The sequence below is a fragment of the Sycon ciliatum genome, chromosome 12 (genome assembly GCF_964019385.1).
Source record: "Sycon ciliatum chromosome 12, ocSycCili1.1, whole genome shotgun sequence".
Classification (NCBI taxonomy): domain Eukaryota; kingdom Metazoa; phylum Porifera; class Calcarea; order Leucosolenida; family Sycettidae; genus Sycon; species Sycon ciliatum.
In genome coordinates, this window is record NC_088654.1 from 11,489,210 (window position 1) to 11,507,770 (window position 18,561).

Genomic DNA, 18,561 nt, shown 5'->3' on the forward strand with positions numbered 1-18,561 from the left:
CCTCTGAGGTATGGGTGCCTTGTGCGGCGCGGTGCCTTGTGCGGCGCGCCGCCTGCATTACGTAGTGAAACGATGATCCAGCAGCCTGGATTCGAGGTTTCCTACGGTTCAACCTCAACACTTTTACCTGCAATAATGCCAATATAATAAGGAAGTGCCTGAAGTCTCCGAGGGACGCGGATTTGGAATCAGGAAACCGTGCGCGTAGCAGATCAATGATGACACAATGACCCATAACGCGTGACAATGATTGCATTGAAGGCATTCAGATCCCATTATATTATGCAAAGTTGAATACTCTTGGGGTTACGTACTCAGTACCGGGGCGACCCAGCTAGATGTCCCTATTTGGGAAGAAAGTATTTGGTGTGTCCCAGAAGTACTGGTGTACCCTCGGTGACAGTAGTAAAATTACATTCATTTTAGCTCCTTTTCTTCCTGTTGTGCTATTTACTGTACTTGCTTTTTCTCTCTTTTACTGCAGCCTCACCAGGTTTGATCTCGTATGCAACAGGGTATCACTCGGCACAGCAGAAATTAAAAAAACTTTCCAGAAGACCACTCCAACTAGCATGCATGCACACAACACACGGAAAACAAGCAATGAACTGGTGATGTTGTATTGGATCCAATATGCAGCCTCTGCATTATTTCCTCCCAACGGCTGGCGGCTTACACCTCCCAGCACTACTAGTACTAGCAATGATAAGAGAATCATAAAAATCATTGTAAAGCGACAATTTTGAAATAAATAAACGTTTGGTACGATCGTGTAAGTCGCCTCGATAAGGTTGAACGCGGTATCATGTACATATGTACGTACTAAGGTTTGGTAAAGGAGTAACTAAATCTGGAAAAACCTACATACTGGATATCTTCTTGTGGCGTTGCTGCCATGTACTTTCAGCTCATGCTACAGGTACTGTGGCTTCTGCTGCATGCAGTCATGCTACCCTCTGGCAGAGACCACGCTTCATTATAGAGATTAAGAGTGTGTGAGGTGGAGAGAGAGAGAGAGAGAGAGAGAGAGAGAGAGAGAGAGAGAGAGAGAGAGAAAGAGAGAGCAAGAGATACAGTGCAAGACTGCACGCCCTTAATTACATGAACCTCAGGCAGAGTCAAGCGTAGGGGAATAGAACACGTCGGAACAAGGTCAAATTGCACAATCCTAAACACACACCACAAACCCGTACACCAAACTCCGCATCTCCTGACGAAGCAAATTATCATCTAGCTGCACACCAGGTATGCCATGATCGGGCGAAAAACAACAACAAAACATATGCCAATCTGCTAATCCCTCATCATCATCATCGGGTCTAGAGTTTAGACGGAGCGGCAGCAGCGGCTGCGTCGCTCGCGGCCTCGCGTGCGTCCTCGCGCTTCTGCAGCTCGTCCCTCCACTCCGACCTGGAGGCATGCTGGGGCTTGTCGCTGCAGAACACTGGCCACCAGGCGGGCCGAGTGAGTGCACCGGGCGACGTCATAACCGCCTGGTAGAGTTCCCGGTATGCCTGACAACAACAAGGAGCAGAACACATCGTCACAACAGTGCACAGAACGTACAGGTTATGAGTACCCCCGTAAAGCCGTGCATATGTCTGTAGCAGCCAATGTCAGTGCTAGGCTTCTACTCAAGTCAGGCTTCTATTCAAACCAGATATTTCTACTAAAGAGATAAGAGGAGTATTAAAGGGGAAGTTAAGGCAAAATTAAAATTTCACCAGTTGTAGTCTTCGGGGTGCTGAGTCGAATGGTCGTGGTTCGAGGAAGCTGAGACGCTCCCTTCCTACTTGAATCCCAATCGAACTCGCGCACTTCCACCGAAACTGGGTGACTGCGCCCTACTAGATGGGGATTTGTATGCAAAATGTCACTAAAAGCGCCATTTCGTTCTTATAAAAGCACGGGTGACCGCGATTGGCCCATATGTTGTAGTCTTTTGGACGCTGAGTCGATTGGTTTTGGTCCGAAAAGGCTGCGATGCAGCGTTCCTCCTTTATTCCCAATCGAACATGGTTGAACAAGCGGTCACGTGCTCCTGCGTACACCAGTCACCTGGTCACCGTGCCTGCAGGGTACAACTTACTAGCCTGTTTGACCTTTTTTGGGTGCAGTCCTGTCACTTGAGTTGAACCTTGGTGTGAAAGTTGTCGCGTGTTGGCGTGGTGACCAGGTGATTTGGGCACCCAGGAGCACGTGACCACTTGTTCAACCATGTTCGATTGGGAATAAAGGAGGAACGCTGCATCGCAGCCTTTTCGGACCAAAACCAGTCGACTCAGCGTCCAAAAGACTACAACATATGGGCCAATCGTGGTCATCCGTGCTTTTATAAGAACGAAATGACGCTTTTAGTGACATTTTGCATACAAATCCCCATCTAGTAGGGCGCAGTCACCCAGTTTCGGTGGAAGTGCGCGAGTTCGATTGGGATTCAAGTAGGAAGGGAGCGTCTCAGCTCCTCGGACCAAGACCATTCGACTCAGCACCCCGAAGACTACAACTGGTGAAATTTAAATTTTTGCCTTAACTTCCCCTTTAACTTCCCCTTTAAAGGTGGACTCAAGACCAGCCAGGTACTGATTGCCGATAGGCATAGCATGTGCACAAGTTTCACCTTCCTCGATTCTCAACTCAACAGCTCTGTTCAGCTATTTTAAAAACACATTCATGGACAGAAGTTGAAACAAGCAGCCACACAACTGTATCACTGAACCACACACTTATGAGAGAGAGAGAGAGAGATAGAGATAGAGATAGATAGATAGAGATAGAGAGAGAGAGAGAAAAAAAAAAAAGAGAGAGAGAGAGAGAGAGAGAGAGAGAGAGAGAGAGAGAGAGAGAGACAGAGAGAGAGAGAGAGAGAGAGAGCTGATCACATAGACCTACCTGTCCACTACTGTGACCGATGGGTGAGCGAAGCATGTGATCTGGTGGAGCAAAGACATCAGCTAGCGACACAGCGTCTTTCTTCATCTAAGCACACCGATAGATGATTCACATGCGTGCACACACACACACACACACACACACGCACACACACACACACACACACACACACACACACACAAACACACACACACATACACACACATACACACACACACACACACACACACACATACACACACACACACACACACACACACACATACACACACACACACACACATAATACAGTAAATTATATGCAAAGAATATTGCATGCCCCCTGCTTGTTTGTTTGTTCGTTTGATTGCTTGTTTTATTGACACTCGACGGACAAACACGTAAATTTGCCTAATTGCACGATATGGACTAAAAGAAGAATAAAAAAATAAGGCCAGCAGGGAGAGAGGCATAACATTTATCAAGCCAGCAACGGGCCGTTCGGGGTTACCGATAGTTTTTGCAAAACGAACAGTACTGGGATGACGACTACACCATAGCTCAGTGGTTAGAGCATCGCTAGCTACAATCGAGGGTCCCTGGTTCGAGTCCTGGTGGTGACAGTCAATTAGGCGACGTGTAGTATCTGCCTCCTCTGATGCAGAACACATGGATCAGCACTAGCATTAACGTGCTCACAACAAAGTAAACAATGTGTTGTCGATAGGAGAGAATCCCCTCGTACTGTGTGGCTGGTGGCCTGCAAGGCTTACCTCGGAGCAGAGCTGAATGATGATGTCGTTCACCACCTTGCCAGCATTCTTGTCCACAAAGTAACCTCCTACACAAACACACACACACACATACACAGTTACACACACACACACACACACACACACACACACACACACAAAACACCTGTTGGTGCTAGCGCAGCCCAACCATTTAACTTTCAGGGCTCATGTTTTGTGATGCCAGGATTGAAATACGTCAGAGGACATCTTGGTTTCTGTTACGTCACTGAGTGTCGTGTGCGGGATCCCGAAGTCGCACCCCCTTCTTTGCTCTTGACGTTACAGTAAAACCTGGTGTAAGCGACCTCTGGGTTTAGCGACCACCTGCTCTTGACGACCGTCTTTCCACGCACCGACAGTTCTACGCAGACACTGTGGGACCTGGTTCTAAGGACCACCTGGCTTTAATGACCGCTTTTGCTTGCACCGTGGGGTGGACGCTTAAACCAGGTTTTACTGTAATTAAAAAAAGGTGCGAGTTAAAATTCGGGGAAACACTGTACATGTTTTCACATAACCACCGTGAGCCCCGAAAGCTAATATCAACACCCGGCTTTGACGGTGTTCAGAACATCCCTGTATGAAAAAAATGCAGGCCAATGCTTTAAGAAGCAGATGCTTGTGCTCTCTAAACAGGTGATTACAGTGCGTTTTTTTATAATAGACTCTGAAATCCTTGAGAACGTACTCAAGGCCACTTTTGAGAAAATGTCATGCGAGTTGCGTCACGAAAATCTGCGCGCGAAATTCGAAAACCAGGTGTGACTCGTGGCATTTCGCCGTTTCGTTCAGAGTGTCCTTCGAGCTCCTCGTGGCTGGAGGAATCATTTTGTTGCTGACTGCTCTCATGATCCGTGGCCCTATTTTGCTTTTTCTCGAGTGTCTTTTCGTTCGTGGCAACTTCTTCTCTCGACATGCCACATATAACAAAGCGCGAACGGGCCATGATAAAATCTACATGGTGGTGTCGGTTTACAATTTTTGCGAAGACGAGGAGAACAATGGCTGGGCATCGAATTGGTCCCAAGTATTCCATTCGTCATGCTGCTGTTGCGTGTGGCGTCAGCATTTCCACCATGAACAGATGTACCAGGGATGCTGACGGCGAAAATCAGCGTGCTGCGTTGGTCTTGTCTGTCTCCAGTGATGAAGGTAACGAGAGTGACCCCAATGTGAGACTCGTGCCATAAAACCACTCAACCCTGACGGATTTGCTTTGGACTGTATGTAAAGAAGTTATTTACGGATTCTATGCTGCGAAGGAGCACCCAACACTGGACAAAGTTCCTGCTCGCTGCATAGAAAGCATCGACGATTTTCCAGACATGAGCAAAACTAGCTCTTGGAAAATGTTGCGTTCCATGGGATTCCAGCGTGGCAAGACCAGAGGTATCACACACATGATGGAACGGCACGGGATTGTGTCATGGCGGCATCGCTACCTGTGTCAGTGAGACATACATGTACCTGGATGAGACGTGGGTCAATGCGCGTCACACAGTTACTAGGAGGTGGTCCGACAGTGGTGACAGGAGTGTATAGGCAAGCAACCAAATGAAGCACCATCAGGTAAAGGCAAGTGCTTTATTGTTCTGCATACTGGTGGACGGGACGGATTCGTGAAAAACTGCGCCGATGTGTTCGTGACTGAAGACCGACGAGGCCGACGCCAACGATGATATACGTCGTCGGCTGTCCTAGTACATCTGTTCACTGTGTAATACTGTCGTCACAAGTGCAACACAAAACACGGAATAATTGGGGCCGTTTCGACCCTCGCTGGTCTTCTACTATTCGCAGATGTTGAACCAGACACAACTGTGACCTATTTGCATTGTGTGTTTGTGTGTGTGTGTGTGTGTGTGTGTGTGTGTGTTTGTAAAACCGCTCATGTATTGCTTCCTTTCAGTCTCTTTATGGGTGCTGTGTGAATTGCCCTTGTGATTTGTTGTGGTGTTTGAATTTTCACTGCATTCTTTCAGGGATCGAGGGAAGTTTCCTACATGCATGCTGGAATGTTTTGATTTATTGAGCTAATTGCAATACAGCATTTGAATTATTCAGTACAGTTTGCCACAGTAAGTCGTGAAAAGCCACGACTTACTGGTTTCCTTCAAATACTGAAATAGGAGAACTGCAAACAGCAGTGCACAACTGCACAGTCATGTACATGTACATGCATGCGCTGTACCGAAAAAGAAGAGAAAAAAAGAATCAAGATGAACTGTACTGGATTCGAACTCTGGCGGACACCATGCACGTGATGAGCTTTCCTGGCTAAAACTTTCGTTTGAAAATCAAAACCCACTGAAAACCATTTAAAACCGGATTTCAGGCAAAACCCGGCCGAATATCTAACTTTGACAATTATTATTATTCCGATTCCCAAACTTAATTTTCTTCGATCCAAGACCCACACAAACGCAGCTGTGAAGAAAAAATTTCAAATTTGGAATGAGAACAAACTAAAAAATCAAAATCGACAAATGTCTGTTTAAAAAAACGCACTGTAGGGCTAAAACTGGATGACAAGCGGACACTTCGGAATTTTCGGAAAACAAAAACAAACAGGGACAGTAGAAACACATACACACCCCCCCCCCCCCCATACACACGCCCGCACCCACGCATGCGTACCCCCCCCCCCCCCCATACACACGCCCGCACCCACGCATGCGTACCCCCCCCCCCCCCCCCATACACACGCCCGCACCCACGCATGCGTACCCCCCCCCCCCCATACACACGCCCGCACCCACGCATGCGTACCCCCCCCCCCCCCCCCCATGCACATGCCCGCACCCACGCATGCACACACATAAGTAGTACACGCACAGCAGCAGCAGTCCCTACCTTGGTAGAAGATGGCCAGGTGCTTATGCATGCACCAGTAACCGTACAGCAGATGGCAGAGCTGCAGCACTGGTCGAAACTCTGCCGGTGTCTCGGGGTCCACGAAGGCCAGCTCATGAAACCAGCTAATGGCCACGTACTGCAGACAAGAACACGGTTAGACACAATAGCATCACTAAACAGCTGCTGCCAAAGGATGTTCTAGGAAGCTGAGCAGTCTGCTGGAAAAAAATCGTACCCAGTTCCGAATGAGTTTCACACGTACACAGGCTAACAGTGCACTGTCAGCCCCGGCAATACTATCCCGAATACAAACCTCCCAGCTGAAGAAAGGTTTAAGGAGTGAGAGAGAGAGAGAGAGCCCACCCCCATGTACCACACCCACACCCACACACACACACGCACACACACACACACACACACAGTGACACACAGTGACACACAGTGATACACACACACACACCTCAGACCTCAGACATGCCCATCGCGGGAGCGATGATAGCGAACAGCTATGTTAGACATAGCAACTTGTGCTGGGATTACACCATTCAACAGCTTGCAAGGCTGATGAATTGACCGCCACTATTTTTAGCCTGGTATCCACCACACAGCTGTTTGAAGTGACTTTTTCTGGCCAGTGAATCCCTATTTTTTCATTTTTCCATTTTTTTTCTTTTTTCTTTTTTTTTTCTACACACACACCACACCACATACTCCGGCATACACTGGCTGTTGGTAACCACCCAGGAGAATGAAAGAAAAGTCACACACACACACACACACACACACACACGCACACACGCACATACACACACAGTGACACACAGTGATACACACACACACACGCACACACACACACACACACACACACACACACACACACACACACACACACACACACACACACACACACACACACACACACACACACATACACACACAGTGATACACACACACACACACACACACAGAGTGAAGAGACAAAGCAGGCCGCACCTACCTCAATGTACGCAAACGCCAGAGAGCGGCAGTAGTACGCCTGACTGTCGTTGCGGGCTTCAAAGGCATTCTGCAACAAACAGACGTACATTGGCAAATTTCATGTTGAGTTCCACTTTATATGCCGTGCAAGGCAAGGATCACCTGAGCTGCGACTGCACGTACCGTGGAAAATTAGAAAAAGTATCACAACATTTTCATTCTAGCACTTCTGTGAAACCTGCACTCGCAGCCATTATTCTTTCGTACGTTGGGAGTGCGTGCGCATGTGTTTCCTGCAGCGAGATGTATCTCATAGCACAAAAAGTGTACAGAAATGACAGTTGTACATGGATTGTCATTCTTAGGACACAGAAGTATCAAGATCTCCCTCTGGGGTAGGGGTAGAGCGAGCACAATGGGAGACACGACGTCTGAGCGACCCCTTCCGCCAGCTTGGCTCACCTTTCCCTTGCGCAGCTGCGCGGTCATCTTGACGTGACTCTCCTTGAGCAAGAAGCAGACGAGCCATTCGTACGCCTTGACGATCACTGCAGAACACATCACAGGAGTGTGACGGCAGTAACGGATGAACACGGGAAATGTTACACCAAAGCTGTACATCTTTTACTTCACCTCCAATCCGCAACAAACCAACAGTCCTTGGCTACATCGACCACGTACAGTAATTGTTTCCAAATTCCAAATTTTCACCCGGGGGGGGGGGGGGGGGGGGGGCTCATCAGGGAAAGCTGTACAACCTAAGAATTCGGTGACCAGTATTCCCTTCACTTCTCAATATGCGTAGACTCCACTGTAACCATCCACTGTACATCCATACATCGTTCAGGAAGATGGGCCATGCCTGACAACTCGAATGATTATGTCTTTACAGGGGCGTCGGAAGGTATTTTAGTGTGGTACGGTCAGCCATCTGAAGTACAGTGCGTATCGGTTATAGTGTGGTCGTGTAAAAGAATATACTGCCTACAAGAATGAACTCTCATGTTTTCACAATCATAACATGGATTTCAAGTGCACATTTATTCTTACAAGCAATTTTATCCCATAGTAGAATATATCGGTCCTAAGAATGGACCTTGTGTAGCGAAACATGCCAGATTAGTACAAAGTGTATATCGCCTGTAGTAATAGCATCTGTCCAATTCCGTTCTGATCTGACTCTCGTTGCGCCGTAGCGCTGCAGATTCAACTGTTGTGATCATGTAACTCATTTTGCATAGCCACATGGTAAGCTTATGGGACTATGACCAACCACATGCACAGAAGTACTATGTTGCATGTACGATGATCTTCCTGCCTCTGCGCACATGCATGTGATATGCCAGACTTGATTTATCGTGTGTAAGAAATATCGGAAATAAGAATAGAAAGTCGTATTTCAAACACCCACCCTATAACCGATACCTACTGTACAATTTATTCGTGGTGGAGGAATGGCTGAGCCGAGAATTTTGGAAATTTAGAGCCCAAATCAGTGCATTTTATTGATTCACGGGGTACTTGGGGCAAATAGTGGTACGGTCAATACCGTAGTGACCGTACCGTGTGCGACGCCCCTGCTTTCTCTTTCCGCGATTGGGGTAGCCCAGAGACCGTTTGTAGTGTTGTGAAGGTGTATGGATAGCATTCCCCTCATATCTATATCTAGGGGTATGGTTTCTCTACGGAGATTACCAAAATTTAAGTTACACCGAAAACTCCACTTTACACAGTAGTGTCAGCAACATGCGACATGCACGGTCTGCAATGTACGCAACATGTGGCATGCACAGTGTACGGTCTGCAACGGGAGCCTTACCATCACCGCGCCGGCAGTCGTTCACCGACTGAGGTGCAAAGTGCGTGCGCTCGATTGCCGACATGTTGTTGAGGAAGTCGACGGAATGTGCCGGCGACGACACAGAACGGCCTGTCATCACAGTGACGGGGGATAGACAACAACAACAACAACAACAATCGCGAGAATAAAGAAGAGTAGGAATTCGGGGGGGGGGGGGGGGGGGGGAATTCGAACAAACAATTCAAACAACAACAACAACAACAACAACAACAACAACAACAACAACAACAACTATCGTGAGAATAAAGATTTGCAACAACAACAACAACAACAACAACAACAACAACAACAACAACAACAACAACAACGATAACCCTCAGGAATAGTCCGCTTACCGTAGCACAAAAACACAAACACCTCGGAATAATCTTTCAGCATGACCTCCGTTGGACGGAGCATGTTGAATACATAGTCAAAAAATCACTCAAGTCTTTCAATATTCTTTTTAGACTAAGGTCTACACTCACCAGTGATTCTTTATCTCACATCTATCAGACATACATACTACCTATATTCTCATATGCGAGCAATGCTCTCACACCGTTGTCCCACACTTCCCTTGACAGGCTAGAACGACTCCAGCGGAAAGCCGCCAGAATATATCTCCACCTTCCCCTTTACACACACTTAGAACACTCCCACCTTTTGCATCGCATCAAATGGCCAACATTATTTTCACGCTTTAAAGTTAAACATATACTCTTCGCGCATTCTCTGCGCCACAATTATGCCCCACCACATATACTCTCGCTGCATACTGCTAGCAACGTGCAACCTTCGTATAATTTACGTCGCTCTCGTACTTGGCACTTGCCAACTCCGCGGACTGACCGCTGTCTCCATTCTCCCCTGTACAAGGCCCTTCATTACTTTAATTGCCTGCCCACTCAGCTTCGCGAAATCCCTTCTCGTACTCCCTTCAAATCCGAGATATCCCTGCTGTTGCACAACTCTGTATGCTCGTGTAGCGACCACCCCTGCCCGTACACTTAAGTACGCAACTCTGTATGCTCGTGTGGCGACCACCCCTGCCCGTACACTTAAGTAGTCATTAACCCCTAGGCCCTGCCCACCCAATTCTTCCTCACTCTTTCTCCTTTCTTACACTATTATCTCTTATTGGCCACTGGCTATCGTGAGAATAAAGATTTGAAAGATTTGAAACAACAACAACAACAACAACAACAACAACAACAACAACAACAACAACAACAACAACAACAACAACAACAACAACAACAACAACAACAACAACAACAACATGAGTGTGCAGACAAACAATATGAGCAAACATGAGTGGTGACAAGAGTACACAGTGTTGGAGTTGAGTATCTAGCGGGTCACAAAGTTAAGCGTTTTAACGAGAGAGAAAAAATCCATCGTCAACTCAAGAAACGCTACTCGTATGCTATTCATTCTCTCCTCTAGAGCTAGAACACCGGTGTGTGTGTGCGTGTGTGCATGTGTGTGTGTGTGTGTGTGTGTGTGTGTGTGTGTGTGTGTGTGCATGTGTGGGTGCATGTGTGTGCGCGCGCGCGCGTGGGTGCGCGTGTGTGTGTGACTGGAGTTGAACACTCTTCGGGGTTACCATCCCCAGTAGCAGTGTAGTCCTGGCAGTGACAATAAGGGCAAGTACACTGACACCAGACTGCAGAACAGCGGACAGCAGAACACCAGACTGCAGAACAGCGGACAGCAGAACACCAGACTGCAGAACAGCGGACAGCAGAACACCAGACTGCAGAACAGCGGACAGCAGAACACCAGACTGCAGAACAGCGGACAGCAGAACACCAGACTGCAGAACAGCGGACAGCAGAACACCAGACTGCAGAACAGCGGACAGCAGAACACCAGACTGCAGAACAGCGGACAGCAGAACACCAGACTGCAGAACAGCGGACAGCAGAACACCAGACTGCAGAACAGCGGACAGCAGAACACCAGACTGCAGAACAGCGGACAGCAGAACACCAGACTGCAGAACAGCGGACAGCAGAACACCAGACTGCAGAACAGCGGACAGCAGAACACCAGACTGCAGAACAGCGGACAGCAGCGAACACCAGACTGCAGAACAGCGGACAGCAGCGAACACTGCCAAGCGCCTTACCCGCTCTGATTTCGTCGTACATTCCCAGCAGGTAGTTGCTGGTCTGCTGCAGCAGGACGTTGTTGTCGCCCTCGTACGTACAGTTAGGGTCGTTGTCGTCACGCAGTGCTCCGATACGATTCACTGAAGGACAGCGGGAAGAGACGAGAAACAGACGATTGGGTTGTTCAGAAAGGGGAGACTCAAGAGTCAAGACGCACCAAAAACGAGAGAGAGAGAGAGAGAGAGAGAGAGAGTGAGAGAGAGAGGAGAGAGAGAGAGATTACTATCTCATGGAACAAGGACACCGTCACCCGCACACACACGTACGGACACACACACACGGGCTCATCTCACTCACCAGCCAAGTAGCCGTGACCACCGCACGCCTCACGGCACTCCTGGATGGCGTCACGAGCCGTCCACGAAGACAGTGGCTTGGACGCCGATGACAGTGCGTGAATCTCACGGCCAAGCTCCGACTGAGAAACACACACCCACACCCACACACACAAGAAAGAAAAAGCAGCATTAGGACAAGTACTAGTAGCACCGAGACGAAACTAGCCTCCAGCAATAGGCTACAGGGCACAAGCTCATGACGTGCACACGTAGCCGTGTAAGAGCTGTGAGATAATAGCAGGAAATTTTCGGACAAAGCCGAACTTCTTACGGATGTTATTTTCGTACAGTGCTACATGCTAAATACACGTGTTCGCATGCAGTGCGCATGTATAGTGTACATAATTTCACATGAACAAATTTTAGTACGGAATTAATTTTAGTACAAAAGAGGCCGTGTACGAAACCATACGAAAATAAATTCCGTCCGAAAATTTCCTGCTATACAGTATTAAAGGTGGATATAGGGTGGTTTTACATCTTTAATACCGGTAGTCATTTGACTAAATTTGTGCAAAAAGTGATCATGGCATGTGGACAGTGGAACCAACATGGCCGACATGATGTGACCCATGGATCCAGGGGTTGAGTGGAGTTGGAACCAACATGGCTGTCCCGTATGGCTATGTGATAGAGGGGAAGCCACTCTACAGGAACAAAATGGTTCTTGGGAGTGGACAAACAGACTATTCACCTTGCTCATTTGGTGACGGGTTAGCAAGTTAGCGCCTAGCTTGGCCCTTTCCCGGTGATGCGCGGGATTACATACGCATACAGTACACGGTACATGTACATGTGTATGTGCACAATTCACCCCCCCCCCCCCCCCCCCCACCCAACACATGCATGCATGCTCACGTGCCCACACACACACACATGCACAAACACACCACTCACGATAATCAAAACGCGAACAAACGGCATCAACACACATCGTAGCAAACACGGCATTCGACTCCGCGACTTACAATCTCCTCACTTTTGTCACCAGTCATCATTGCCATACGCAGGCGGACTAACTGCCTGAACAGTGCAGTACTGAAGTGGTTAAGGACAATGGATCCTGCCAGCGGTGGGAACAATCGCCATTGCTGCACCAGAACAACAACAGTAAGAACAATAGCAGCAGAAAAGTGACGAACAAGCCAATTTACAAACACCCGTACACCAGAACATCATGCACGTCGGAGCTGGACCATTATTTAGACATTTCGGTGACGTCGTTCTTCATCGATTGATCAACATCGGCGCATCCGAGAACGACACCAAGTGACGAACGCACGCTGTCGAGCACGGAAAACTGCATTGTCAGCATATACACACAAAACTAGTGCGGCACACAGACAGTGCAGTCATTCGTATCAAGTCACGCTGACCCCCAAGTTCTTCCGGCAACCGCCAGTATTGTATACCGTATATTCTCTATTATAAGCGCAGGTCTCCATTACTAGCGCAGTCTCTAATACTAGCGGTATGTGTCGTTTTTTTCTGTTTTTCACCTGAGGATGGGCCATGCCTGAAAATTTGGTGAAAAGTTGATGACGTACGCAGGAAAGAAACTGTATTTCGAGTGTTTGCGTGGAGGTATCCTAATGTGTAATGTGTAAAAGGCTTGTTTTGTGTTTGTCTCCACATGCCGCTTTGTAGGGCTGTGTTCCAAGAAAAAAGGGAAAGAAAAAAAGGCTGCAATGGAGGCTGCGAGTGCTTAGAACAGTTTATGTCTAGAGGCAAGAATCAAATCAAGTCACTCGGATGAACACACAAACACGCCGCCACTACTACTACTACTACTACTACTACTACTACTACTACTACTACTACTACTACTACTACTACTACTACTACTACTACTACTACTACTACTACTACTGAACTTCGCCTTTATTTGAAAACAAACCGGGTATCAGAAAGAAGAAACTGAAAAGCGCAAGCAAGAAAAGCAATGGTGACAAAACCATTCAAGAAAAATCAAATCAAATAAATAGGAAAATCCAATCAGAAAATAAAATAAAATAAAAGAATCAAGCCAACTAGGGAATACAAAAACAAAGAGCAAACCCGCAAACACCATCCAAGCATCGCTACTACCAGTACGGTGACGTTTCCATTCACCCAACCGCTCAAACGCTTTTAAAACGAAAACAAATACAACAGAACACTCTGAGACAGAATGAAACCAATGACAATATTATGGCAAGTCCATTGATGCCCGTCAGCGCGGCATATGAGCCAATGTACGGCACTCCGTTACAAAGCAATGTCGGCCAATGCCGGATCCACTGCGTAGGTATGATGCACGTGACCCCCGGAAGCAAGTAATCTGCCACCGCATCAGAGATAGACTGATTCTCGAGCGCAAGTGGCTGATGATGAGACGATACGGTATGTCCGAGTTCTTATGGTGCAATTGTGTTGCGAGGGTCTTGAGGAAGATGCCACATTCGGGAGCACACTGTCCACTGGTGGCGAAAACAAACTACTACTACTACTACTACTACTACTACTACTACTACTACTACTACTACTACTACTACTACTACTACTACTACTACTACTACTACTACTACTACTACTACTACTACTACTACTACTACTACTACTACTACTACTACTACTACTACTACTACTACTACTACTACTACTACTACTACTACTACTACTACTACTACTACTACTACTACTACTACTACTACTACTACTACTACTACTACTACTACTACTACTACTACTACTACTACTACTACTACTACTACTACTACTACTACTACTACTACTACTACTACTACTACTACTACTACTACTACTACTACTACTACTACTACTACTACTACTACTACTACTACTACTACTACTACTACTACTACTACTACTACTACTACTACTACTACTACTACTACTACTACTACTACTACTACTACTACTACTACTACTACTACTACTACTACTACTACTACTACTACTACTACTACTACTACTACTACTACTACTACTACTACTACTACTACTACTACTACTACTACTACTACTACTACTACTACTACTACTACTACTACTACTACTACTACTACTACTACTACTACTACTACTACTACTACTACTACTACTACTACTACTACTACTACTACTACTACTACTACTACTACTACTACTACTACTACTACTACTACTACTACTACTACTACTACTACTACTACTACTACTACTACTACTACACTACTACTACTACTACTACTACTACTACTACTACTACTACTACTACTACTACTACTACTACTACTACTACTACTACTACTACTACTACTACTACTACTACTACTACTACTACTACTACTACTACTACTACTACTACTACTACTACTACTACTACTACTACTACTACTACTACTACTACTACTACTACTACTACTACTACTACTACTACTACTACTACTACTACTACTACTACTACTACTACTACTACTACTACTACTACTACTACTACTACTACTACTACTACTACTACTACTACTACTACTACTACTACTACTACTACTACTACTACTACTACTACTACTACTACTACTACTACTACTACTACTACTACTACTACTACTACTACTACTACTACTACTACTACTACTACTACTACTACTACTACTACTACTACTACTACTACTACTACTACTACTACTACTACTACTACTACTACTACTACTACTACTACTACTACTACTACTACTACTACTACTACTACTACTACTACTACTACTACTACTACTACTACTACTACTACTACTACTACTACTACTACTACTACTACTACTACTACTACTACTACTACTACTACTACTACTACTACTACTACTACTACTACTACTACTACTACTACTACTACTACTACTACTACTACTACTACTACTACTACTACTACTACTACTACTACTACTACTACTACTACTACTACTACTACTACTACTACTACTACTACTACTACTACTACTACTACTACTACTACTACTACTACTACTACTACTACTACTACTACTACTACTACTACTACTACTACTACTACTACTACTACTACTACTACTACTACTACTACTACTACTACTACTACTACTACTACTACTACTACTACTACTACTACTACTACTACTACTACTACTACTACTACTACTACTACTACTACTACTACTACTACTACTACTACTACTACTACTACTACTACTACTACTACTACTACTACTACTACTACTACTACTACTACTACTACTACTACTACTACTACTACTACTACTACTACTACTACTACTACTACTACTACTACTACTACTACTACTACTACTACTACTACTACTACTACTACTACTACTACTACTACTACTACTACTACTACTACTACTACTACTACTACTACTACTACTACTACTACTACTACTACTACTACTACTACTACTACTACTACTACTACTACTACTACTACTACTACTACTACTACTACTACTACTACTACTACTACTACTACTACTACTACTACTACTACTACTACTACTACTACTACTACTACTACTACTACTACTACTACTACTACTACTACTACTACTACTACTACTACTACTACTACTACTACTACTACTACTACTACTACTACTACTACTACTACTACTACTACTACTACTACTACTACTACTACTACTACTACTACTACTACTACTACTACTACTACTACTACTACTACTACTACTACTACTACTACTACTACTACTACTACTACTACTACTACTACTACTACTACTACTACTACTACTACTACTACTACTACTACTACTACTACTACTACTACTACTACTACTACTACTACTACTACTACTACTACTACTACTACTACTACTACTACTACTACTACTACTACTACTACTACTACTACTACTACTACTACTACTACTACTACTACTACTACTACTACTACTACTACTACTACTACTACTACTACTACTACTACTACTACTACTACTACTACTACTACTACTACTACTACTACTACTACTACTACTACTACTACTACTACTACTACTACTACTACTACTACTACTACTACTACTACTACTACTACTACTACTACTACTACTACTACTACTACTACTACTACTACTACTACTACTACTACTACTACTACTACTACTACTACTACTACTACTACTACTACTACTACTACTACTACTACTACTACTACTACTACTACTACTACTACTACTACTACTACTACTACTACTACTACTACTACTACTACTACTACTACTACTACTACTACTACTACTACTACTACTACTACTACTACTACTACTACTACTACTACTACTACTACTACTACTACTACTACTACTACTACTACTACTACTACTACTACTACTACTACTACTACTACTACTACTACTACTACTACTACTACTACTACTACTACTACTACTACTACTACTACTACTACTACTACTACTACTACTACTACTACTACTACTACTACTACTACTACTACTACTACTACTACTACTACTACTACTACTACTACTACTACTACTACTACTACTACTACTACTACTACTACTACTACTACTACTACTACTACTACTACTACTACTACTACTACTACTACTACTACTACTACTACTACTACTACTACTACTACTACTACTACTACTACTACTACTACTACTACTACTACTACTACTACTACTACTACTACTACTACTACTACTACTACTACTACTACTACTACTACTACTACTACTACTACTACTACTACTACTACTACTACTACTACTACTACTACTACTACTACTACTACTACTACTACTACTACTACTACTACTACTACTACTACTACTACTACTACTACTACTACTACTACTACTACTACTACTACTACTACTACTACTACTACTACTACTACTACTACTACTACTACTATACTACTACTACTACTACTACACTACTACTACTACTACTACTACTACTACTACTACTACTACTACTACTACTACTACTACTACTACTACTACTACTACTACTACTACTACTACTACTACTACTACTACTACTACTACTACTACTACTACTACTACTACTACTACTACTACTACTACTACTACTACTACTACTACTACTACTACTACTACTACTACTACTACTACTACTACTACTACTACTACTACTACTACTACTACTACTACTACTACTACTACTACTACTACTACTACTACTACTACTACTACTACTACTACTACTACTACTACTACTACTACTACTACTACTACTACTACTACTACTACTACTACTACTACTACTACTACTACTACTACTACTACTACTACTACTACTACTACTACTACTACTACTACTACTACTACTACTACTACTACTACTACTACTACTACTACTACTACTACTACTACTACTACTACTACTACTACTACTACTACTACTACTACTACTACTACTACTACTACTACTACTACTACTACTACTACTACTACTACTACTACTACTACTACTACTACTACTACTACTACTACTACTACTACTACTACTACTACTACTACTACTACTACTACTACTACTACTACTACTACTACTACTACTACTACTACTACTACTACTACTACTACTACTACTACTACTACTACTACTACTACTACTACTACTACTACTACTACTACTACTACTACTACTAC

The 18,561-nt window shown here is 44.4% G+C and overlaps 1 protein-coding gene across 1 annotated transcript; it reads right to left on the bottom strand.

The window, feature by feature from the left end:
• Window positions 1-604: 604 nt before the first annotated feature.
• On the bottom strand, window positions 605-12,945 carry LOC135828661 (peroxisomal acyl-coenzyme A oxidase 3-like; the record flags this gene model as incomplete). The annotated part of the gene is given in 10 exon segments (XM_065341086.1): window positions 605-1,514; window positions 2,893-2,979; window positions 3,645-3,712; window positions 6,519-6,657; window positions 7,519-7,587; window positions 7,962-8,047; window positions 9,319-9,429; window positions 11,474-11,596; window positions 11,814-11,934; window positions 12,823-12,945. Coding segments are annotated over 10 exon segments (1,122 nt in total), but the record flags the coding sequence as incomplete, so codon positions are not given.
• Between the last annotated feature and the right edge of the window lie 5,616 nt (window positions 12,946-18,561).